General features: G+C 39.4%; 1 protein-coding gene across 2 annotated transcripts in view; it reads right to left on the bottom strand.

The window, feature by feature from the left end:
- KIF5B (kinesin family member 5B) overlaps positions 1–25282 on the bottom strand; it is a 34090-nt gene extending 8808 nt beyond the window's left edge. Inside the window, exons 1-20 of one of the 2 annotated variants that reach the window (XM_038127787.1) lie at positions 24908–25282; positions 17500–17587; positions 15876–15949; positions 15328–15432; positions 14873–14921; positions 14514–14569; positions 14315–14402; positions 12783–12907; positions 11229–11333; positions 10688–10833; positions 8766–8914; positions 7205–7398; positions 6208–6276; positions 4896–5102; positions 2988–3131; positions 2137–2322; positions 1161–1278; positions 755–816; positions 526–635; positions 242–343 (exon numbers count right to left, since the gene is read on the bottom strand). In XM_038127787.1, the coding sequence (XP_037983715.1) occupies positions 242–343; positions 526–635; positions 755–816; positions 1161–1278; positions 2137–2322; positions 2988–3131; positions 4896–5102; positions 6208–6276; positions 7205–7398; positions 8766–8914; positions 10688–10833; positions 11229–11333; positions 12783–12907; positions 14315–14402; positions 14514–14569; positions 14873–14921; positions 15328–15432; positions 15876–15949; positions 17500–17587; positions 24908–25033 (2303 nt within the window). In that variant the 5' untranslated portion in view covers positions 25034–25282. Of the gene's footprint in view, positions 1–241; positions 344–525; positions 636–754; positions 817–1160; positions 1279–2136; positions 2326–2987; positions 3132–4895; positions 5103–6207; positions 6277–7204; positions 7399–8765; positions 8915–10687; positions 10834–11228; positions 11334–12782; positions 12908–14314; positions 14403–14513; positions 14570–14872; positions 14922–15327; positions 15433–15875; positions 15950–17499; positions 17588–24907 lie in introns of both variants that reach the window. The other variant, XM_038127786.1, reaches the window with a different exon arrangement.
- Between the last annotated feature and the right edge of the window lie 1365 nt (positions 25283–26647).

The following is a 26647-nucleotide window of genomic DNA, read 5'->3' as shown; positions in this document are numbered from 1 at the left end:
GAAAAGTTAATTACTCCAATCCATAGCATAATAAAAAAACAGTTGTGGCCTTCGTATCTTTCATAATTTTACATCCTATTTTAAGTATTCATGCAGTGCAAAGGTTTTTAAAAATGTTCAAGAAGGCCTCTTTACCAAGCAGGCTATAAAGTGAGAGGCACTGCATCATATTAGGTCACTAGTTATAGAGTAAGTGTCCCCACACTCATTTGTTACATGCACCACTTTTATTATCACTCACGTAAGCTCATGAAGTTTTCTGCTTTTCTCCTGATCAGTCGCTTTCAGCTTCTCATGCTCGACTCTCAGACGTTCCTGTTCAAGCATCATCTTCTGGTTTTGGCTGAACACAAAGTAAATATTGTATCAGCTGAAACTCTCAAGACAGCCCATTCAGTAACAAAACAGAAGACAGAAGGACAGTTCTGGAGGAAACTCTTTACCACTTCCTTCCACTGTACTGCGCTTCTGTACTTGCCCAGTCCAGAGACATTTGGCACCACTAAAATAAAGACAAGTACTTACTCTTGAAGCTCAGTGATGAGCTTCTCCTTTGCATCAACTTCATCTCTCAGGCTACTGATTTGTTTCTGATGTGTCTCACGATGGCTCTGAATTTGCTGCTCCACAGCTTGCTATTAGAAGAAAACCAGCACATATTAAATGCCCTGAGTTACCACCAGGCTTCACTCTGGGTGGGGGGATTTGGGTTGTTAGGGCTTTCTTCTTTTTTTAAGCAAGGAAACTGAATTACCTTGACTTCATTTGCAGTTTGAACCTTATTTAAGTGCTCTTTCTCCATCTCATGGACTTTTTCTAGAAGGGATAGAGCAGAAAAAACACAATTCAGCCAGGTATTGATGCAATCACATGGATGATGGCATTGATTTCCCTTCCCTTGCCAACACCTTACAATTTGGAAGAAGTCCCCTCCCACCACAAAAATTTATTAAATTAGTAACATCCTTAATCCTATCAATAACAGTTCTTTCAAACAGCAAACATGTTTTACCATGGATTAATTCTATATGTTCAGTAGCAAAAAGCCTTTCTATAGCTCTACCTTTCAACCTAAATAGAACAGAGATATTCCCACTTTACATTTATCACTATATTGTTAAAATAGTGGTGGTGGGCGGAGGGAGGGAGGCAAGTCCTACCCTGTGCTCGGAGTTGAACTAATTCTTCATTAAGGGAATCCACAGATTCTTCCAGCTGCCTCTTTTTCTGTTCCACATTCTGAAGATATTCAGTCAGTGACTTGATCTTGGCTTCATGCTTGTGGAATGAAAAGATTCATTTGTTTTGGAACTAGGTACCATGGAATTACATCTGCATAAATGGTTCATACTTACTTTTTACACAACAAGCAACCTCATCTCAAAACAAAAATGAAGCCAGCTAGACTCTTAGAAGAATATGACTACTCAAGTAGAGCTGTAATGCAGCCTTTAAGAAAATGTCTTTATTCTGGGTTGGAATGAAATAGATTTTTGGCCGGGAAATGTTAAATACTAACAGAGGCAAGAGAGGCCCATTGTATTTAGAAGATTGCCCTGAAATGTGCATCTCCTGATTTTAAAAGAGATGTATGAAAAGAGATGTTTTTCTGTATGAAAAACAATATACAGAAATATTAAACTGCATAGCTAGATTACAATTTTCAGAAGTGTTAGAAGTCACATTACTTTATCTTTTCTAACAATCACATTAAAACAGCCTTTCTCACATTAGAAATAAATTCAATCTGCTATACAAACCTCCTGGAATTTTACTTTGCTATTACCTCTCCCACTTCCAGCCTGGGGCCATTAGCAGGCAGAGTGGCCACTAGCCACTGCTTCTGTAAGACTTGTATTTGTAAAGAGTCTGTGATGGAGAACACATGGGCTCCAGTATTTAATACAAGTGCTACAAAAGCATTAGCAGGCTACAGATAAATTGCTGGTATTCTGACATCCTGCCATGCAGAATTACTTAGAAGCATCCAATCTGATGAGACTACTAAGGAAACAGCTGAGTTCACTCACAGTGTGATTTGTTAGGTGCCAAAAAACCCTGCAACTTCTTTTTTTCCCTGATAGGTTAATGAATTTAATTTATAAAGAACACTGTGCACTGTAGAGAAATATTTACCTGAGAGATCCGGAGCTGGCAGGCAGCCAACTCCTTTTCATTTTCTTCCATTTTCTTATTGCTTTCAGCTTGTGTGCCTTCTAACTGTTTGCAACGTTTCACCATTGTTTTCACTTCTGATTTCATTTTGCTAATGTACAGTCTTGCGACTGTGAATTCTTCATCTATCATGCCAGTTCCCTCAGGCTGCTGAAAAGGGTGGAATTGCACATTTAGAAAGCTCACATAATAAAAGTGAAGTAACAGTGCACTGGAGCATCTTAATGCCCAGGACACATCCCCAGCCTCAACTGATAACCACAGAACTTAAATACTAAAATGTAAGGGTTTTTTTTCCTTAAGTTTTCTGACTGATTATTTAGAAGTTTGTACAAAGAGAATGAGTTGCTTGAAGAAGTAAATACAATTCACAATTTATTTCTAATACTGTTCAGGATGACTTACTGCAATTCATTCTTGCCCTATAGCCATTTTTTAGACTTATCTTTTATTCCATGTCCTCATGCTGTTTTTAATACAAGTATCATTCCGATCATCACTGTAGGTGAATATTAGATTTCCAAGATAATGCTGTTGATTATGACCACTCCATACAGCAGTTCGATAACAGCAATGAGAACACTGCTTCAGAAAAAAATCATACCTGCTCTTCCTTGTCTATGCACAATCAAATTCTGTCTGGGACCTGATTAAGTCACAATACAAGCAATAGAGAAGCTTATGTCCAAATTATTCCTATAGATGAAGCTTCCTAAGGTGGTAATTTTTACCGTACTAAGAAAATGCCCCCACCTATCCACAATGCAAGTGTTAAATACATGGCACTGAAGGCAGCAGTGATTAACTCTTACCTTGACATCATTATTTCCTACTGCAATTCCAATCTCTGCAAGATCTTTCAGTAAGGAGGCCATCATTTCTGTTGCTCGTTTCTTCTGATGGTTGGTCATTTCTTTAAGTTTCTGAAGCTCTGCATCTATACTGGCTAAAGTGACCTATAGTAAAAGAAGTTACCCTTGATTAAACAGAACACACTCTTCCTCTTGGAACTAGCGTCATACTATTTACAGAGAACCAGCATTTCTTCTGAAAGAAGTAAAAAGTACTGGGAGACCTTCAACTCACAAAATCTTAAAATTCTGCAGCAAAATTAGTGTTAACACTGTTAAACAGCATTTAGAATTATATACAATTAAATATTGCAGGGAATCACATTTATAGAAAAAGGGTAAATGGACAGCAAGTCCAACACTTTCCACCATATCATATTCTGGTAAATTAAAACAATTTCACCTCTATCTGCAGAGCTCTTAACTCTTCCCTACTTGCAAATCAAAAAATGATAATACTTCCAGTACTGACATTTCATAAGCACAACACTTATTCTTGAGCCCTTTTTTCAGTTGGTTTAAGCTGCTGTGGTTGTAGTGGCTGCAGCTCAGCAGCTTGCATGCTCAAGAGTCTGCTATTTGTTGTGCAGTTTTAAAAAAACACCGTAAGTTTTACAGCAGGAAAGTTTCAGGCAGAGATGCCAAACGATGGTTACTGCATGGGTTAGCTAGTGCCAGATTGGGATGTCTTAATTTTATGACACCTCTGAACAGTTGCTTTCTTGCAGATTGAGTTATTCATGACACTCAATGGATGTTAGTTATAATATCTAGAATCAGTACCTATAACTAAAAACTACATCAATAAAGCAAACAAAAAAAAATCAAAAAACAAACCATACACTTCAGAACCATACACACACACAGAAGCCTACTCCAACAGACTTCAAATGCTGCTCATAAGACTCTGACTTTCATAATTCTCTGACTTTTGGCCAATTTTCAAGTGATGTAAATTACCAGTGAAGACTACTTAGTTCAGAATACTCAAAAGTTTAAAGAGAAGTTTCATGATCTTGTGAACTTCATTTACATCACTAGTGTTCTCCCAAGTCAAATCTTACTCACTGAATATTGGAAGACACAGCCACTAGAAGACTCAGACCCTCTTATTATCATCTTCAAGAACAGAGAAGAGTGAGACTTGTGCCATTGTCTGCAATGCCAGCAAACATGCTGATCCTTTCCAGTACTTAGAATTTCAGGACAGTAGGTAGAGTATTAACTGCTTAAAACTGATTGAGGTCTACCAAATAACTGGCTACCAAAACTGTCAGTTCAGAAACTTTGCAGGGATGTGAGGAGGTGCACAGTAGCCTGTGAGACTAATGCTGCATCTGTATTTTAACAAGGGTTATCCTGTGGAATACATCCCCAACTACTCCTTTCAGAAAGTAAACCAAACTGCTTATTTTTGAAGGCATCAAGATAAGTTATCTCACATTCCAAACACACAGCAGGCAAGTACACATTCCTTTCAAGAAAAACTGCAGCATGCTCACTGCAACTTCAAGATTGGAAAAAGCAGATTTTTAAGTCAGGATTTCCCCAACTGCACCAGAAAGGAAAACAAAACCAGCATGTAATGAAAGTATTAAGTTTAGACACCTAGGATATTTCTGAACACTCTTCAGGTAGTAAAATGCCACAGGCACTAAAAAGACAAGCACTATCAAGGTCAATAATCACCATACATTTTTTCTTAAGTTTACAAGTTTTAGATAATCATTCCCTGCAAAAACAAAGTACGTTTTAGACTTAGGATCTCATTTTCCCTTGTGAAACACTTTCAAATGACTTTAGGAAATACAGGTAAGGCAAGAAATTCACCCTGAAGATTGTCAGTAATTTCTTATCCCAATTTCATACCGATTTTTGATTGAGTTCATCACTAAGCAGTTCATATTCCTTTGCCTTATCTTCTACTTCCTGAGACTTCTGGTCATAGTTGACAGCTAATTCTTCAAGGGCTTGTAGCACCTCTTTCACTTCCTCTTTAGAAGCATCATTTTCAGCCTGAAGGCGATTCAACTCTGCTTGCAGGTTGTCTTGGTCCCGTCTGGTTGATGCCAGAAGCTGCAACATTGATAGAGGTTTAATAAAAATACAATAATAAATAATCATGAAGAAAATCCCACACATATCTTGAATTTTATTAATGCTTTTAGCTGCTACAATAGCTTGTATCTACATTCCTAGTGACTAGCTTCATGCAATAAGGATACCAAGAACAGAACATAATGAACAACTAAATTTGCCACCTATATTAACAGTTCTTGAAGTTTTTAAAATATCTTAAAAATGGAAGTGATTACATATGAAGACATATAGGAGTAGCAACTAGAAATGCACATGGAATATTGCAAGTTCTCAAAAAAAACCACTGAACACTACTCATGAGTCTGAAATTATCAACAGTCTAGGGACTAAATTTCAGCATTTAGACCCTTTTAGCTGCTGAAGAATAACTAGACAAAGGGTACAATTGCTAAAAAAGCAGATTCATTTATTTATTTAAATTAGATTTAACAATAGCTCCAACTTCCCTAGTCCTTGGCCCATTTCCTTCTGAATATGCACACAAAGCTTACTTTAACCTTTGTGCTATAGAGAAATAATTTTTCTAATATTTTGGCTAAATGAAATTTTCATTATTAATAGGAATTTCCCCTCATTAATTTATATCCCTGGCAACATGTGCATACAAATCATTTGAATATTCTAGCAAGTATGGTGTGAATTAACACATAGATACTTCCTTTTTCATTATGAGCCAGTACATTTCCCTACTCTCCCTTCTCTCTCTGTCCAGCAACTGACTAGAGGTAAACCTTGAAACAGATTTCTTATATTAAATCAAGTTACCTTCAGTTTTGACAACCTGCTAACTCTGCATAGGGAAGACAACTGTGGCTGTCTTTGCATAAAATACTTCAATGCTTTCAATCTTCATGGATACTTAAGATCCAAGTAAAGCTGGTTTAAGTCTGGCCATCAGCACAGTATAAGTGGGAGGAATGAACAGGCAGAGCATTTAGATAAGGCAGAGAAGAGAACTACTGTGCAGCAGTAAGCTTTCATTCTACTCCCTGGTCATAAACTGTGACTCATTCCAAATACCACCAATTTCCTTAATGGAAAGACAATGACAATAAAACACAGATGCAAGAGCAAAACTCACCTCTTCCTGATCCAACATTTGTGTCTTCAGTTTTTCTACTAGTTGACTCTGCTGATTAATTTCTTCATCCTGCAGTTGTAATAAGACTGTGTTCATTAAACCGACAAATACCACTCAGAAAAAAATAATCTATGAGCCAGCAGACATTAGGTATCTAACTTTTCTCCAATCCAAGATAATCATACAACAAAGCAATAAAAGTAAGACAATTCTTTTCACTGGTTGATTCATTAGGCTCTTAAATGGAATGTATGTGTAATACACCATGCTTCAGAGACAAAAGATTACACCTGTGCTTTTGCAAGCCTTCTCCAAGTTGTTCTAACTTCCAAGGAACAATTAATTGTTAATTAAAATATTTTTTCTATTAAAAGACAGTACTACTGCTTAAATTTGAGATTATTTATTTCAAATAAAATATCCAAAACATGGAAAGCAAAAAATTTTGTCTTGAAATTACTAATTTTCCCACATCTATTGTTTTCCAACTAAGAAATGATACTCCCTTAGCACCAAACAAGGCAACTTTGATTTCTCTTAATCAGAATTAAGAGGAAGCATTCTCAGCAAATACTTAAACAAGATGAGCTAACAAATGAATATTGGCAAATTAAACACAGAATAAGCTGATTTGGAAGGGACCCATCAGGATCACCAAGTCCAACTCTCAGCCCTGTGCAGGACACCCTGAGAGTCACACCCTGTGCTCAAGAGCATTGTCCAAAGGCTTCTAGAACTCTGTCAGGTTTGGTGCTGTGAACACTTCCCTGGAGAGCCTGTTTCAGTGCTCAACCTCCCTCTGGATGAAGGACCTTTTCTAATATCCAACCTAAACCTCCCCTGACACAAATTCAGGCCATTCCCTCAGGTTGCAAGAGTAAAGAGATCTGTACCTGCCCCTTGGCTTCTCCTCCTGAGAATGCTGAAGACATATTATACAATAATATAGTTCAAGACATATTTTTAAGAGATCTTACATTAAGTAAGAATGGCATACCTTGTCATCCAGTTGTTTGTAAAGTTTGGCAATTTCTTCCTCACATTTCCTTCTCTCAGCATCAGTGAAATTGCCAGTTACTCCAATTGTGGTAGCTGGTTTATCATTAATAACAGTAATATCCTTGTCCACTGCAAAAGCTTCTAAGTTGGCCTTCTCCTTGTCAAACTGTTCATCAACTGGTACAGTCTCCCCTTAAAAGTAAACTTAATTTTAGTACAGTTACCCATGACATATTTCCCACAAAATTACCCTTGGGAAGCAGATTTCCTACTAACAGTTTTACACAGTTAATAAGCAATTGAGTTCAGCTGATTACTTGGCAAAAAAAAAAAAAAAAAAAAAAAGGAGACCACTAGATCATCCAAACTATTTTCTGCTTACCACAAAACATTGTATTTCACCCAGTAACTCTGCTATGAGCTCCAAATTACACACCAAACCTTATCTTCTAGAAAGTCACCTAACTTTCCAAGAAGACATAAAACTCTCTCCCCCTTGGCACTGTTTTACCAGGTAGCCACATTTACTTTTACATTGCTCTGCTTCTAATTTAAAATCTTCTCAGTTACATTTTTATCCTTTTATATTAATCAAGATTTTTCTGATGAGAACACTTTACCTTCACAGAGAAGAAGACAGAACATGCCAAGACATTTCTCTAGTAAATTAAACTAAATTCCTTAGTGCTTTATTAAAAAAATTTTATGCAGTCCTTGGAAGGTATAAGCTCCTTCCAACACTCCAGTACCTCATGTTAAGTATAGCTCTTTCAGAACATTGACATTTCAGGTGTGGCTTCATACCAGCTCTATGAAACAATAAATTCCTGCCCCGCCCCCCCTCAAAAAAAAGCAAAAAAACCCCAAAACCCTACATCCTACCAAACCTATTTCAGCAAACCCTTTTTTTTTCAGATTTGTATCAGGATGTGATGCAGTTGTCAGACTGCAAAATCATCTTCTACAGCTGCTGAACTCCAGAGTATATCTGCATGACCTATGTTCTCTTTTCCTGAATTTATGGCTTCACTGTTAACTTCAATTTTGCCAGCAACTTGAACTGATAAAAAGTTGATCATTCAAGAAGAATTAACAGGCACATATTTGATACTGTCAGCAACTTCGGGGTTTTGGTGGGTTTTTTGCCTATTCACATGTTTTGAGTTTTAAATGAGGACAAGATCTTGTGATATTGCTTTGAATCAGAAAACCAAAACAGAGGAAACATTTTACTTAGTTTCTGCACTTACAAATAATATCAGTTTTTTTGTCATTTTTTTACAATGTAAGTCACTCTAGTCCTGCTAGAAAACTAAGTATTGAACAATCTAACAGGCATACACTTTCAGACATTTTTGTCATAACATGATTATTAGAAGTTATTTCAGTTGCAATAAAGAGGAAAATATCATGTTCCAAAGCTGACTTACTACTATAGCTTTAACATCCTTATTACTGCCTTGCATAGTGCTCTTAGCTATTTCTGGTAGTCTAAACACTAACTCAGTGTGTATTGTCATGCCTGAAGTTTGCAGAGCAATAATAAAACTGCTTCTCACCGTTCCTCCATCTGTTGAGCTCATTTTCCAGCCACTGTATGGTGTTACGCAGAGTCTTGTTTTTCTCTTTTTCTTTCTCATACTTTTTCTTCCACTGTTCTGCGGTGAGCTCCACATTGACACAGACTGTGTTCTTAATGGTCTTTGCTCTACACAGAGAAAGCAAAAAGCTCTGAAACTTCATTTTTAAAGAAAGGAATTAAAGGTTACTAAATAACATGTTCACGTATCACTAGTGAAAACAAACATTCCCATCTCTTCCAAAATCTTATTTCTATTCCCTGTCAAGTTTCATTCTTTCAACTAGATTGAAACAATTGTTGAAAGACAGAGCAACACAACTTTTGGAAAGCTGAGAAATCTCAAGCTGATTTGAGTTGAAAAAATTGAGCTGTATACCTTCATCTGAAAGAACTGAGGTAAGGACAGCTGTACACAGTTTTGAACAAAGGATAGTATTCCCCATCTAGCAAACACTGTCCAATGGAGAGGACACTTCTAGCGTGTAAACCATCTGGCTTATCATTTCAACAAAAAAGTCTAGCTACTAGATCTCCACTAACCAAAAAGGTGTTACAAGCTGCTTAAGAAAACGGCAGATGTGAGTCTCTACATTCAGGTGAATTCCATTAAATTAGGTTTGGACGCAGGCACTGACAACATATTCATAAAGTAATGTATGGTTTTCACCATAGTGCCACACCTCACTTACCTCGGTACTTTTCCTGTTTGGTCTTCTACTACTGAATATCCCACGCCAAAATTCAGAACAGGAAAAAAAACTTAATGGGAGTTAAACATCTCCCTTGCCCTGCACTGACTCCAATAAGGACCCTTCTGCAAAATCTTAGGGAGACACTACTACTAAAATAGATATGATTCTCTACTATATTATATTAATACTACTTAGCCTTCAGTCACTATAGCTGAGCGCTTCAGCATAAATTTGATATCCCTAGGAAGTTGAATTATTATACTGGACTAACTGTAGTGCCTGAGACAGAAATGCACTATTAACTCCTGAAAACATCAAGAGCACAAGGCAGTGAAACGGCATAGCTGCAGCTGGTAGACACTTTCCAGTATCTCATTCACTAAATTATAAAAGGAAAAGACCTCCTACCTTCTAAAAGGAAACCAAAAACCTCCACTGCTGCAGAATGCAGTCATTACTCCATGCTCACTAACTATTCATATTCTGCCAGGTTTCTAATCTGGTCTATTTTCCATAATACAAAACTTCTCAGAGAAGACCAGTAGGAAACGATCTTGTTGGACTGAAGTGGCAGAGGTACACTAACATCAAAGACTAGACAGACTAGCAAAACACTGACTGGTTTTGTTATGTGCTCCACTAAAGGGTGTGATTCAATCTAGCGGTCAGGAAAAGGAGTATAACAAAGCAGCAACAATAATACAACGGTAAAGAAAAACTACCTAACAAAGTACTTAATTGGAGAAGAGTATGTATAAATTCAGTTACAAATGACACAGGAATTCAAAAGTATCATTTCAAAGTTTGCTGGAGTGTTAGATACAGACCAGAGAACAGGCTCTCCTGGCAAATAAAGGATTCAGCTTACCAGGGGAGAGCTCCTTCCTACCCTCTTCCTACCTACTTTAGGGAGGGCAGGGGACAGGGAAGTTCTTATAGCCCTTCAAGATTATACATTAAACCACAATTTGAACCAAATTATATGCTTCTCCTGAAAATAGGATCCTGGAAATAGTCTTCAGGATCCTGGCTGGTTTAAGGATTTATATATATTATGAGATCAGACAGATCACAACACTTAGCCACGTACACACTGCAGAACTAAAGAAAGAAAGTAAACATTGTAATTAATTTGGTTCAGCAATCTTAATAGAGCAACTTACTTATTTCTCATTCTGCATTTATTCCTATAAAGTCATGTACCCACCTTTGGCCGAACAGAAGAGTAGATTTAGTTTCAGATTCATTGTAAGAAGATGGAGAACAGCAAATAACAATAGTGGTTCTGCAATTACCCCCTAGTGAATCTTGAAGGATTCTGGTCATTTTGCTGTCACGATATGGAACATATGTCTACCAAGGAAGAGGTTAAATGATCAATCATGGGTTTTCACACACATTTAATTTGCTGAAATATGAACTACACTTTTGCTAGGTATGACCTCATTAGAAATACATTAAATTCTACTTTAATTCATTAATCATAAGACAGAAGATGCATGGTATGACAAAATTGTATTTCTATGTTTGGTAACCTTTAGAGCACAAGGAAACTTTCAGTATGATGCTCAGGTCCCTCAGCATTAAATGTAACTTATTAATCTTTACTGTCAATACAGTACAAGAGTAATGGCCAGCTGCAATGCACTGGGCTCCTATCACTGAGATTGGTAAGAATTTCTGCACAGTATGTTCAGAGATGCAAACTTTTAACCTTTAAGTAAAAAAAGACAAAAGAGAACACTTACACTGCTTTCAGCCAGGGCTGAGATGACATTTCCAAGAGCAGACAAAGACTTGTTGATGTTCTTGGCCTCATCTAGCACAGCACCTTCTGCTCCAGTTTTACTAACCTATACAATATTTCAGGACATTACTAAATGCATCTTCAAAACACACCTTCAAAATTTAAGAGAAAACTTATGTAATTTCCCCACTTATAAGTCAGTCTCCCTGACTTTATGAGGTACACATAAGCCAACTCTTAGACTTTCCCCAATTCATTATCAATTTCTCATTCAAAACTCAGTGTCTGAAGACATTTCTTATGTTTTTAACTGAATATTCCCCCTGCAAAGTACATCTTTTTGTAGCAGATAAATTTATAGTTAATAACTTCTGTCAAATTAACTTCAAAAGTTTTTGAAGTCTATTAAAAAGATTAATTCCTTAAAAGTAAATAAGCATTATGAATAGTTTGTCCGGAGATCATCCTTAAAACCAAACTACCTCTCCCCTTTAAAAACCCTAACAAACCATAAAATCCAAATCACATACCACTACTACCCCTAGAAAATAGAGCAGAAAATCTTCCCAAGCATAAATCTGTGAGAACAGATTTCAAAGACAGAATCTGACCTATGTGAGTGTTCTATGAACTTAAGTAGGTAGCAGAAACATGAAAAAATCTGACCTGATGCCATTCTATCTGCCTTGCATCTTTTGCCTCTAGGGCTGAATGTGACTTACAGTTCTATAACCCTCCCTTTACTATTTCCATCAAGCTGTGACCATGACTACAATGAAACAATTCTACTTTCCTGTGTATAAACCGATGCAAGGCATTATAAAACTCCACGTATTTCAAAGGGACTGGGGAAATGCACTAAAGTAAGTTTGAAACAAACACTGAAAGGAACTACAGGGAAAGAGGAGACCTGCAACCCAGCTCTCTTCTTTAAGAGAAAAAAAGACTCTGACTAAAGAAACATTTCAGAATAAATACAGGATCAGAGACAACAATAAGGTCACAGAACAATGATGTAAGGAAAAACAACAGCAAGCAGAAACGTCTGAAAAAAACTGAAGGTAAAGACAGGGATAAACCCAGAAGCAAAGATGAAAAGAATGTCAGAAATCCAGCTTTTAGAGGATTAATTACAGTATGTATTTCCTTCTCTGCTACTGATATAGGCAAGCAAGCTGTCAACCAACGTTAATCAGATTTTCAAATTACAAAACATGGTATCACTACATAAGAAAATCCAGATATTCCACAACCATAAAACTTGATTCCTGTACTGGGCTAATGCACACACCTGTAACACTTTTTTTTTTTTTCACTCTCAGATACTGAACCTGAGCTTTACCCTCTTCCCCCACCCTAGTCTAGAATTACAAACCCTCACTTGCAGAAATGCGGATCAGCTTAAAGCATCTAACAGCCAAGCTAGCCTAGGATTCAGAAACCATGTTTCAACATCAAAATGAACACACTTCAGACATGACAACTGAACCATGTGAAATACTTGACTTTAAAGAAAAAACACAGTTTCAGAGCAGAAAGAGAAACTTATAATTACCTTCTCACTACCTGCCAAGTCCACAAGGTAAAGTTTTCCACTTAGTTTCTGTTCTGTTTGAGTATTCTCTTGTTTTACATTAATAAGAAAAATACTATGACTTCGGGAGCTGTGTTCATTCATATCTATAATTGAAAATAAACACATAAAAAAGATTTGTACAACCAGTCTCACTCAAAACAGCACCTTCCCACAGTGCAGCAAGAGATCCAAAGCTAATGAAGCTGTATAGTGGAATCTCTCAATGACTGCAGACGTAGAGGCAGAAAAACCAATGGTATCATCTAATTGGGTAAGAAAGACCCAGTTTTCCCTCAGGCTCCTATTAATATCACATAAGTTCACTCATCAGGTTTGCTAGCTTGTCAACCATGGATTTCACACATTAATTTACTTCATTAGAACAGAAAGTAAAGTTCTTGATAGGAGAGTCTTTTGTAGACTTCCAGTGCACCCCGTTTTATCCTTTTCTGAAAATTTTAACTGGCCACAGCCTTTCTTCCCTGTCTTGTACTACTGCCTCTCTGCTGTGAAGCATTAAGAGAAAACAAGACTTATTGAATTTAAAGTATTATTTTAATCCAGTAACAAAATTTAATCTGAATGAGAACATCTGGCCATTTCTTCTTCCTTTTAAGCATAAATCTCTCACAGTTCTAAAAGTACCAGCTTACTGATGTTAAAGAAGCACAGAACACAAAATAATATTCTATCCAAGTTTTATTAATGCAGTCCCCACTTGAACCTCTTTACTTAGGAGCAATGAAGTAAATGTTTCAAGACCGAAACATTCCTTAAAAGGAACATATCATTTTTATTTTTGATCCTTAACCTAAGAAATGAGAAGAAAACACTTATATTTTCTTAATGACTGTAAAATCTCTCTTTCTGAATAAAGAACTAAACACGGGAAGATTGTGAAACATCCTGAAATTGGCTCTGAGACTTCTGACAATCACCTCAGTTGCTAAGAGCTGTAGTCTTAATTCGCATGCACCTACATCTTCCCTCGTCTTCTCTAACCCCTCTGACATTTCCAAATCCCGCATTTTGTGGGAATTTGGAGACCTATGGCATGGCTCCTTGCAACTCAGTTGCATGCTACAGCCAAAAATCTTGGGATGCTGCTTAAATCTGCAGCAGGCCTGAATTCTGATCAGCTGCTCTCAGAATATGCAACAGAATGATCAAACTGTGAATGAGACACACTTACTGATTTTTAGGTTAATGGAAACCAATTCCACAAACTGGGATTTTGCACTATTCCTAAAGCAGAACTACAACTTTTTCTCCAGTGATGCATAGTTCCTCACTGATGACTTACTTTCTCTTTTTAATCCCACTCTAAGCAACACGATCTAACCACAAATGAACTGAAATACTTGTTTCTGAAAGACATACTGAAACTGCTTATGCCAGACCCTTTCAAACACCTGAATTATTTAGCTCTCTATCTGTGCCTCCCCTACTTTTTAAGGCATACTAGAAGCAAATAGATAAATCACTAAAAGGAAAGAGAAGATGATACTTACTTGTAACTGCTACGTGTCGATTTGATTTTCCTTCATCTATAGTATCCATAACTTCTTCTGGACTACATACAAAACGCTCTGTGCAACCCTTTGGAAAAAAAAAGGGGGGATTGTGAAAATAACACCACATAAACAAGGCACAAGTAAGTGGCACATGCTAGAGGAGTGCAAGATGAAAATACATCAGACTGATGCTCACCTTTACATAGGGAACTCTATTTTTGTCCTCATGAACAGAAAGATTGGTCTTTGAAACTGGAAGAGAAAACATTCCAAAGCTAAGGCAAAAACTTTTGAATGAGAGCACTGCATATAATGCATGCCCAAGTCATGAAAGTTACCTCCCAGCAACACCTGACAAAAACTTATCATATAACAAAGCACCACCACTGCAGCTTTAGTAATATCATAAAGATGTGCCCCATGCTTTCCTGTTATGATGCACCTTTATCATGCAAAGTTATTAGCATAATGAATACCTAAGTAACATAAAGGGTTTTTTAACATGACCCTCCAGAAAAACTTAATTTTATAGTTCAATACAAATAAAAGTCTTACCATCCAAAAGGTCCCTTATTTTATCCAAGTATATTTCAAAATATGACACCTAGAAGTAAGAAGAGGAAAAGAGATACATCAGAAGGCAAAAATGTTTTGCTTCCTGATCACAAGGATTCAGCATGATTACTATGACCTCCAACATAACACTACATCCAGCTCAAGTTTTTAGGGCTGAATTAAAATGTATCTTTAGGAAAAAACTGTTTTGATCAAAGTTTCAATCATTATCAGCACTGCCACAGGTTATTGGCATAGTTTCCATTAATGATCCATGGAACTAAATTAAAGTTTTAACATCATTCTTCTTCAGGAAAAATCAGTTACTCCAGTGATAACTCAGGTTATCAGGTTTCTGAGTTACAGGCATTTGAAACAGATAAAGAATATCTATTTACACACAGACTACCTTCAAGTTTTAATACAGATTAAAGTAAAAATGAAGAAAAGTTTACCTTAATATGAAACTCAAGATTCTCATCCATGGAGTAAATATAATTAAAAATATCTTGCACTATTCTTGGAATAATGCCCATTCCATCTGGGTCATGAAGCTTCCCCTTAAAAGAAAAAGACAGAATATAACAGAAAATTCATACTCAATCCAGCATTACAAACAGTACTCAAACTGAACCAGATGTTTTGTGTTTAACAGACAAAATGCTGACAGGTATGATGCACTTTCTCCATGAAGTAAAGCGAGCCCCACAGTTCCCCAAAAGTGAAAAGTTCCACAGCTCCCCGAGAGTGAAAAGAACAGCCTCAGAACTCCCCCAAACTACAACAAGTGAAACTATGCTATTGATACTATTCCTGTGTTTCTCATCCTGAGTGTGAAAAAAACCCCCACACTAATTGCCATTCTCAGTCCTAAAAAAAAAGAAAGGTATCAAAATGTTGCAAGAAGAAAACAAGCAGACGTCTTATTTCTACAAAGCAAAGACTATTGTGATGAAAAGACATGACAGTGACAGTAAGAGAAAATTATTTTAACATTTCTTACTTCCATAGTGTGTGTCTTTCCAGATGATGTTTGCCCATAAGCAAATATTGTACCATTGTATCCCTCAAGTACATCTAAAGGGAAAGAGTATTTTCATTAGTGTTCATTTCCTTCTTCTAAAGATAAGTTGAATTAAATAGAATGCAAGCAGGTCCAAAAATGCCCAGTAAGTTAAATCACTCAATGTCTGGGAACCTTGTGCTAGAGTTAGGGGGAGGGAGGATGTTCCTCCCTAAATCTTTTAATGCATTTTGCCATCACTGACAGTATTTTAGAAGTTCCTGTTTCTTCAACCAAAAAAATCAGGACTTCACATTTAGGAACAAAAAGGAAATCATACAATTGCCAGGCTGAACAGATGGTCTTTGATATCTCAGAAGAAACCAAACAGGAGAACACCATCATATTTTCTGCCTTCAGGGAAGTTTAATTGTTCAATTGTGATGAGAACGGGCAATGCCCTAAGTGTGAAGCATCTTACTCTTAGGCCATAAGCTTCTATTTCAAATTATGAATGAACCCAGCAGAGTCTTAGACTCAGGGGTGGGGGCTGGTGGGTTGGCTTGTTTATGTGTAAGTTACTCTAGAATCACATCCTGCAAGCAAACTTTTATTTTCCAAAAATGAGCACGAGGAGAACTCCAAATGGGGAGGTCTTTACCACTCCACCATACCTGTAAATCCATTTGTCTCACCACCAGAGCTCATATGCCACCTGATGCAGCACAGTTGAGAAATGCCACACAGAGCTCACAGTATTACATGGAGAAAAGGGGCAGCATTACAATTCTTAGCTAATTTCAGTTTTCAGGGAGTAACCTTCTGATCTGAGCCTGATTATTATTTAACTCATTAAAGGGTTAAATACTTGCAGCAGCATGAATTTCCACCAGCAATTTACTTTTCTAATGATGAAAACCACAGTATGTTTACCCACTATTCTGTTGGTATTAACTAATAGTTGGTATTTCAGGGATTTCTGACAAGGTTTGCAAAGCTGTTTGGTAAGTTGGGTCAATTAGAATTTATTGATGCCCTCAAGAAATGAATCAATTTTATTTTCAGGGAACTAGTTAACTGCTCACTACAAAAACTTACTGTGGCATATTCTTCTTTGTGAGAAGACTCAATTTTCTGAAAGTACTAGGCTAAATCTGAGATTTCAATTTTGTATACCCCAGCATGCACAGCAATAACTCATATTTCACAATTTTCATTTCCTCTTGCATTTCTCCAAATGAACTTCTGTATGATGCTTCTCACCAGTAAATATGGGGGGCATGGTGAGGGTAGATGACACATCTCAAACTTATTGTTAATAGCTATTATGTTTAATTTCTGACAAATTGTTTTAAATTATCATTGTAGAAAACTGTAAAAAAACCCCTAAAACGTAACAGGTAAATGTTACCAAATGGTGCAATCAACTGAAACAGCAGGTTTAATTACAACACTGACGTAATTTATTAGCTCAACTACAGGATGACTGTATGGTGCTACAATCCATGTTGGCACTTATTAAACATTCCAAAGATAAAAGGCAGCAATAGAAGTATTAGTTTTCAACACTGAAATCCACAAGAATATGGGATTTTCTTATGATAAATTTGCTCTTCCACCTTACCTTTGACAATCTTTTTAGCACAGTCATTGTATACTTGTTCTTGTGATGTGTTTGATTGGAATACACGGTCAAATATGTATGGCTTGGACTGAAAAAAAAACCAAAACAAAACAGAAGAGTTATCAAAAATGCTGGAAGTGGAACTGGAAGGTGTTTGTTAATAGTTTAGAAGCACTCTACACTGCCTCAACCCAATCTTCTATTTTAAGCACTTGAAGACTGTTGTGCGGAAATCAGCTTAAACAGTGCTGCCTAAATCTTCACACACTTGCTTACAAGGAAGGCCTTGAATTAAATATATTTGGTTTCAAAATGTTATCTACATAGTTCTGCAATACTGCTCTGCCACATGACCTCAAGTTACTCGATTTACAAGGTAAGCCAATGCCCAGTCTGCACATCTGAGAACCCCTTATTCTCACCTACCCTCGTAGTAGGTTTACCCTGGTAAACTAAAATTATTAAAAACATACTCCATGACATAGAGTACCTGTCTTGGTAGTGTTTCTTGAAAAAACCAAACCAAAAAGAACATTCAACATAAACTATTGTGCCACATAAGACATCCTTAAAATAAAGCTCCCCAGGCAGAATAAAAGGCAACACTGGGGAAGGGAACTTTTCACAAGACTCATTTTGGAAAAGACTACACGAGGAACATCTGACAGAATTTTGAGAGGAACACTGGTTATTGCTTTGTTTTAGAGAAGAGATTCTCATAACAGTTCTAAGCAGCTGACAATCCATTAGGATATAAATGATTATGCTCATCTAACAAAGCTCAAACTTTTGTAGCACTTTCAGAGTGCGATTTTGTAGGTAGCCAAGCAGATGGGCAAAGTTTACAAAAAACCTAGGTCTAAACTGTTAAACTCCCTGCAACTGTTAAGTGCTCCATTCTGCCTAAATATAATTCATTATCATCCTCCCACAAGGATATTCTGGAATTGCCTCTCTGGCAAAGGAACAAGTATGGCTTCCATCTTTTACCCACCCACATTTGCCTTCCCTGGCCTGGCCTTCCATTTGTCTTCTAATAATATCTAGCACCATATCAAACAAAGCTTTTTTAGACTAAACATATTTATCTGAGGCCTTGAAATCAGGTGGATGAATGCTCTCTGGGAAAAAATAATTACAGTGTTCACTGTATAAATATGTTCAAGAAACCACAAGACTCAGTAGGCAGAAACTGTCCCTAAGGGGCTGAAGTTTGTCAGAACACTTGTTTCACAGAAGGGAAAACACCACCCTTCTCCATTACTCATTTCAGCTTCAAAGACACCTCAAATCCCTATGTTCTACAGGTAGAACTGAGGCCGTTAGATACACCAGGAGGGAGACAACTAACAAGTAACCCAGAGGTAAGAAAATGAAGACTGAGAACACATTACACAAAAAGGAAGATCCTGTAGAAAAGATGACACCATCTTTCTCACTAGCAGCTGTAGTTTCAATAAGCCTCCAGTTTCACAGATACCAATCAGCTACACCACACACTGCAAGTCAGCTACACCACAAAACATTAATCAGCTGTTTCGTGCTCCAGTGCATATTTATATTCACTGAAATAATTGCATTGTGGAACAGAAAATCAAGCTACAAGGCCTTCACTGGGCAGTATTGCCTTTAATTGATCTTGTTTATTTATACAGTGAAAGCTGCTAAGCACATGACCAATTTCAATTTCCCTCAAGTTAACAATTGCTACCAATATACAAAACTTAATAATTTTGGCCAAGAGAATTCTCACAAGGGGTCCTGTTGTCACTTGTCACTTCTCCATCCTTTGCATGTGGAAAGTGGAATATTTGGTCACATGTCCTCATTTTTTATCACACCTCTGAAAATCCATACTAGTGGCATGTCCCTGTTCCATCATCACTGAGTCAGTATCTAATTAAGTTTAGACAAGCAGGTTCCAGGATAATTATGTTTTAAGAATGCAAATTACTCCCACTCAGTATGGTTTCACATCTTTGACATCTACAATGCTATGTCTTATCACTTCTCTTTACAGTCTACTTTCTGCAGTAAACAAAGCTAAAACAGTATTACACGGATTACCATGCCCTAGAATGTCTCCTCATTACCTTTAAGAGATTAATCAAGAAAGATTAAAGTGTCAGATATTTTTTCTGCACCAGATGCCTTTTCTTCCCCAAGCAGTAAACAATCAGATCTAATGATGAACTGAAGACACAAAAGGCCCAAGCAGCGTTACTGTGTGGTGTCCCTGACAGGGGTAGTAGCACTGTCACTAACACAGTAGGAGGCTGCTTTCACACACTCCAGAAATTTACAGAAACTGGTGCTCAAATTCTGTTAAAAATTTAATACATATGGCCTTACAAGCAAGACATAAAATACCAAACAAAGAAGCAGAACTTCTAACTTCCTCTCTCAGAATCTTTTAGTTCCTTGCCTAGCATTTCTTTCGTCTGTAGTCAACCACAAGACAACTGCAGCTCCCGCAGTTGCCTTGCACTTGAAGGGATGTGGTCTCACAGCAAAACTTTCCAAGTGCTCTCACAGCCTTCAGAAAGGTGCAGCTGCCAACATGATTTAGCAGCAGTTAGACTGAATCTTAATAAAGGGATGATGCTGAAGTACAGCTCCATAGCTAAAGACCAGTTACCCATTATTTAAAAGGATGCTCAGCCAAACTAAATTATACAAAATTTGGAGTGCATGTGAGTTTCTGTGGAAGTTTTTTGTCAATATATCCAATGAGGACTACAAAAAAAATCTGCAATCACAACTACACTGAGAACTTACATCAAAAGTCTAAGAAATACTAAAGGTTATCTCTGTAGATGTAATTTTAAAAATCCCTTATTACTACTGCAACTTTCCATAAAGTACAGAACTGCTTATTCATAAGATCACCTGAGTTTACCTTACTTCTTATGCACTGATATCTGAAGCAAAGTCAGCAGTAAAAAATTCACTTGAAAAATCAGTAGCACATTTTTCTACCACACCACATGCAGAAGCTCTTTAACGTTTTTTGCTAGAATGGACAGTTCAAACAGTAGGGCTACAATACCTACCCACGCTCAGCCTATTCTTGGTGAAAGGTTAAAGTAGCACATAAAGGGCTTACTTTGCCTTTAAGATCTGCATCTGTATTAAAGAATGTTCTTCCCATCAGCACAAAATATGTTAAAAGATGTATCCAAAATGGAATAATTTCTGGAAAGTATGATGTCAGATACCTGACTCACTTCTTCCTATTACTAAGCTAAGGTATTGCTGCTTTGACACACCTAATCAAATCCAACACTGCCAATGTGTGAAAAGGCACAGCTACAAATTAGTATTTCAATTTCAGGATAAAGAAAGAGGATTTTCTTCTTGTCTTAGCCCCATGCACACTAAAGTGCAGCTGATGCAGAACAGTCAGTGAATCTCAGCTTTTTGTCCCCTTTTTCTTATTTCTGTGGAAATACTGCACCTCAAGTATTAACTTTTACAGCAGTTATTTTTTGCTATAATATTACTAAAATATTCGATTTAAAACACTGTGACTAGAAACTAAATTTCCAGAATGGAAACAGAATATTTTTGAATAAATGTTTCAGCCAAACTTTTTAGTTTAGTAGAAAGGTTTTTCTAAAGAGAAAAGCAAGTACTGCTGTTTTTAAACCCAGTCACTGAATTTCAGGACAAAAATCCCAGCAAATATGAGCAAGGTGTTTCTACACAACTGGGACAGGAGCCAGGGAGAAAAGCTTTGCCTTTATAGATTCCTGCAAACCAGAATATTTCCCTTCTGTTTAATCATCACACCACTGTCACCTGTAAAGCACCTTTGTTACTCAGCATTTAATGGGATAAAGTAAGAAAAATAAATAGAGGGTAACACTGGAATAACAGAATTATTTCAGCTACAGATTGCAATTCCTGATTCATATTTATAGTTCCACTGTAGACCTGATGCCTTTTTCTGGTCTCTAATTAAACACTGTTTTCTTTCTGCATTAGCAAATAATAATAATAAAGTTACTTTAAAGAATGCATTTCATTTCTTGAATTTATACAGTCCAGTACAGCCTTCAGCATTTTTCTTTTGAAAAACCTACTACTAAAAGCTGCACTATTAGAAGTGACCTTCATGACCTGATTCTAACAGCTTTCTAACCTAGCCTTGTCTCATTTACAACCCCACTAGTTTAAAAGATAATGAAAAAAAAGTCAAATGTCTCAAGCTCTTTCCAGGATCACAGGGGTACATCTTAAACTAAATAAAAATAGTACTTAAATATGAAAATACAGACAAGTAGCCACGATTCTTTCCTGAAGGCTACACAAATAAGGAATAGGCCACGACTGCTGCTAAAAGCCATTTGGACAATGAAGCATACTGCCCATTTCTGTGCACACCCGTAAGGCCTCACCACTGCAGCAGCTGGGTAGTGCTGCTTTTGGTTCAGGCTTCAGTTCCAATCCCCAGAGTGTCACTGCATTCAGCAACGTATCTTTTGGGTAGTTTTAAGATGAACAAGACTAGATACAGAAAGGTTTTTAAAGATGATCTATAGACACATTATGCAGAACTATAAAGCTACTCAGCTGCAAGCAGTTTTATACTTAATAAAGCAAAGGAGATAATCCCATATCAAACTGCTCTTCCTCCCTGTTTTATCTTCCTCAAAAGCCTGAAATCCACTAGCAAATTGCTATCAATTTTCACATACGGGTACATTTCTAATGTTTAATATAAAAGTCATGTAACGAGTAATCCTATAATCTGTTTTAACAAAATCCTTACACTTAATTAACAGGAGAAGCCATTAGGAAAAAATAATTAATAGAATATTAAGATGGAAAGAAGCCACCTGCAATTAAAAAATTAAACGTTTTTTACTAGTTAAAAAGTTTCATCCTGTGGAGAGAAAATACTTTGTTTCAGAGTCTGCTCTTTAAAGCACACCAACACCATATGTCCCTTCAAACTGCTGTTACACACTAGCTACAGTTAAAACTATTATTTTATCTAACACAGATCAAAATGACTCACTCCTCCAGAAAGACAAGGATGACATTAACTTCATAGGAGCTAGGAAAAGAAGGGAAGACAGCTAGCTCAGAGATGACAGGGGAGTCAAGGAAGGAGGAGGGTTTGGTTATAGTCACTGATTTTCCTCCTCACTCTCCTCCAGAGGAGTCAAATCTGCAGCCTGGGATCAGCTCTGCTTCCGCTGCCTCCCAGTCTTCGCCTCCCATCGCCCATTACAGGCAGCTCCCAAGCATTATTAAAGCAGCCTCCGCTGCTCCAGCCCCGAGCCAGGCACCCATGGGAGGTGCAAGTCCTTCAGGCAGCTGAGGGAAGCAGCTATAAAAAACCAAAAGTGGCTCAATTACTGCTCAACAGGCAGCAACAAGGACAGAAACCAAAGAGCTGAGGTAACCAAACACACAGCTTATGGAGGAAGCCTTTTAGACACTGTTTCATGAGCACTGCTTCTGTCATCCTCCCTTGGGCAATTCTGCAACACACAGAAACAAGGGGTGCCTGACACACGCTCAGGTGAGAGGGTCCCTAAATTTGTAAAAACTCAGTCGAGCTATTAAAAACTTGAGTTTGTACTACCAAACTCAAGTTATTGTCCACAGTTTTGGAGATTCAAGTCATAATTTGGAGGATACCAATCTTGTAGCCACCATTACAAAGACAAACTCAGAGAGTATCAAACCTTTATGCAAATTTCATGAAACAAGACACAAGTACTGTCACTGCTGCCCAATTTAGTAATTCTGGGGGCATTTTTCCCCAAGTCAGACACAGCAAGTCCTGGACCCAGGACAACTGGAAAATTTGTTGTGATTTTTACCAAGGTGAAATAACCAAGGTGCAGTTGGCAACACTAAACATCAATCCTGAGCAGAAAGCCCCACTGATCCCACAGGAGAACACCATCAAACTGTTCTACTCACATACAGAACCAGCTCAGCACAATCTACATTTTAGATCATTTTAAAGTGCACCTTAAAGAGTATTTTAAAAAGATAAGCTTTCATTTATACCAGGGCTACTAAAAGAAAATTTATTTTTGAAGTCAGAACACATGAAGGTTTCTACACTAAACTGTGGATTACAAACAGACTATGCAGTGTCACAATGAATGGGTATTCACTGATGAAAGGGAGATTATCCACTCTAGTTAAATTTTCTATTTTCCAGGATTGGTTCCTTACTCTGAGTTTACCTGTACAACCTCAGGAAGAATTGATGTACTCCAAGATAGTAACCCGCCAGCTGAAATGAGCCCAAATTACCTCATTTCACAAGCATGCTATTGTTCTTGTCATTCCAGACTCATGGAATTCCATATTTTATTGACAAATTCAGCCAAATACTAACGGACTAAAGCACTAGCACTTAGTAACTCCTCTTACAAAAAAGTATTTTATCAAATTGCCTCCTGCAACTTCAGATACTGTGCAAAAAAGCTATTATTGGTAGCCTCAAAAAACAAAATATACCCCCAAAATTTTTACACAGATAACTGGCCTCTAAGTTACTTTCAGCAACAATCAGCAGTCTCTCATGAAATATATTTACACGAAAACACAAATTAAGAGTTAACAAGAACTAAACAAACATTGGGGCTAAAGTGTGTTTGTACAACAACAACCAAACCAGGCAACAAACTACCGTACTTTATTTTTATATTCCAGCTCCACTTTGTAGCTAGCTATGATCCACTGAATAAAAAGGACAGAACTATCTTTTCCCCTGCAACATCCACATTGTTTTTAACAGGCCTCACAACTTGAAGGAGACTCCAGTTAAAATACATTTACGAACATGCAGTAAGGCAAATGGTCTGTTTATTCTGATTTAACAACAACAAAAAAGAAGCTGTCAGCTGAAGACAGATCTTGAGCACTAATTCTCTGGAGCCTGCACCGTCGTTCCGCATTTCTTCCCCAAAACTCTCCGCAGACGGCTATGGGGCGGCAGCTCCCACGCGTGCACTCAGCAGTCCCACACACGGCCGGACAGCCCGGGGAGCGCCCGGCCGGGGACACTGCGGGACTCGCCTTCACTCCGCACCTGGGCTCTCGGCCCTTCGGCTGGAGCCTTTGCCTCAGGTCTCCTGACCTGCCCCCGCCGCCCCGTCCCCACAGCTCCACGCCCCTCTGCCCCCTCCGCCTCCCGCACCCAGAGCAGCCCTCCCCGCCCGCAGCTGTCCCTGCCCCCTTTCCCCTTTGCCTCCGTCTCCAAGGAGGCCGCTCCCCTTCCCGAGGCGACCCCGCCCGCGGGCGCTCCCGAGCCCTCCCGCCCCACAGCGCGCCCATCCCCGCGGCGTCTGACCCCGCCGACCCCTGGCACCCCCTCCCTCCCTCCCTCCCTCCCCCGCGGCGCTTCCCGCCTCTCCCGCCCGGGGCGGCCCCTCACCGCGATGACGACGGTGTCTTCGCCCTGGAACTTAGCGATGTACTTGTCGCCCCGGGCCACTTCGGACTCGTTGAGGGGCCTGAAGCGACACATCACTTTGATGTTACACTCCGCCGGGTCCGCCATCTTAGGCCACCGCCGCCTCCGGGGCGCTCAGCTCCGCCGCCGCCAGCTGCCGCCGCCGCACCGCCCGCGCCGGGTGTCTCGCAAGCCGCCGTGGCCGGGAAACCCGCGCCCGCCCCGGCAGGAGGGAAAAGGGAAGGGCTCCTTCCTGGCCGCCGCCGCCGCCTCCCGCTCTCACTTCCTCCCCAACATGGCACCGGCCATGGCGGCTGCGGCCGCGGCTCCCGCCCCGCCCCGCCGGTGGGGCGGCCCGGTGACGTCACCCACCGCAGCGCCCGCCCAGCCCCGCCCTGTGCGCAGGCGCGGCACCGCCCTCAGGCGGGCGGGGCGGGGCCGCCGGGGGCGCTGGCAGGGGCGGGGCCGCCTCAGGCGGGCAGAGCTGCTGTGGCACGGCCCGCGGGAGCCTGGGGTGGTGCGACCGTGAACTCATAGAATCGTAGAATTATGGAATTATAGAATTATGGAATTATAGAATCATGGAATCATCAAGGTTGGAAGAGACCGTTAAGATCATCAAGTCCCACCGTCAACCCAGCACGACCCCTGTGGCCCCTAAAGCACTAAACCATAAAGCAATAAACCATGTCATCCAGTGTCAGATCCAGATGCCTCTTAAACACCTCCAGGGATGGTGTCTCCACCACGTTCCTGGGCAACCTGGCATCATCCAGATCCACAGAATCACAGAATCAGGTTGGAAAAGCCCTGAGGTCATCGAGTACAATGTATGAACAAACATCATCATGTCAACTAAGTGCCCCATCCAGTGTTTCCTTAAACGTATCCAGGGAGAGCCACCACAGCCTCCCTGAGCAGCCCATTCTGGTGTCTAACAACCATTTCTTTGAAGAAACTCTTTCTACTGTCCAACCTGAACCTCCCTTGGGCCATCTTAAGGCTAAGACCCCTTGCCCTGTCACTGGTTGCCTGGGAAGAGACCGATCTCACCTGGCTGCAGCTCCTTTTAGGCAGTTATAGAGTGAAAAAATCACCCCTGAGCCTCTTCGTCTCCAGGCTAAACACCCCAAGCCCCCTTAGGCAGGTTATCAGCCAAGGGCTGCCGGGATGAGGCCTTGCTGGCCACCCTGGTGAGGAGCATTGGGCACCAATCCACACTGCCACCTCAGCTCCGCTGGCAGCTGCTGTCGGACAGGTGACATGGCCATCTCAGGCACCAATCCGCACTGCCACCTCAGCTCCGCTGGCAGCTGCTGTCGGACAGGTGACATGGCCATCTCAGGCACCAATCCGCACTGCCACCTCAGCTCCGCTGGCAGCTGCTGTCGGACAGGTGACACGGCCTTGTCGCCAGCTGGGGGGCCGAGTGTGAGGTAAAGGCTTAAAGCAGGCAGTTGAGATAGGAACCTGTGATATTTGGGATTTTTAGTTTGCTTACATTTCTTTTCCTCTGCTAGCTAAAAGGGGGGGAAATCCAAATCCGTGAGGTGTTTGCAGATGCCAGGGAGATGCCAGTGTGCCCTCGTTGCCTGTGTGTGTCCTGGAGCTGGAACCCAGTGAGTGGGATCAGAGCACACACAGCCCACAGCTGGTGGTGTCACCTCCAGGATGGAGACTCTCACCACCCCTTCATCCCAAATGAAAAATAAAAAGAAAATC

The sequence above is a fragment of the Motacilla alba genome, chromosome 2 (genome assembly GCF_015832195.1).
Source record: "Motacilla alba alba isolate MOTALB_02 chromosome 2, Motacilla_alba_V1.0_pri, whole genome shotgun sequence".
NCBI classification, from domain to species: domain Eukaryota; kingdom Metazoa; phylum Chordata; class Aves; order Passeriformes; family Motacillidae; genus Motacilla; species Motacilla alba.
This window is presented reverse-complemented; position numbering and strand designations above follow the sequence as displayed.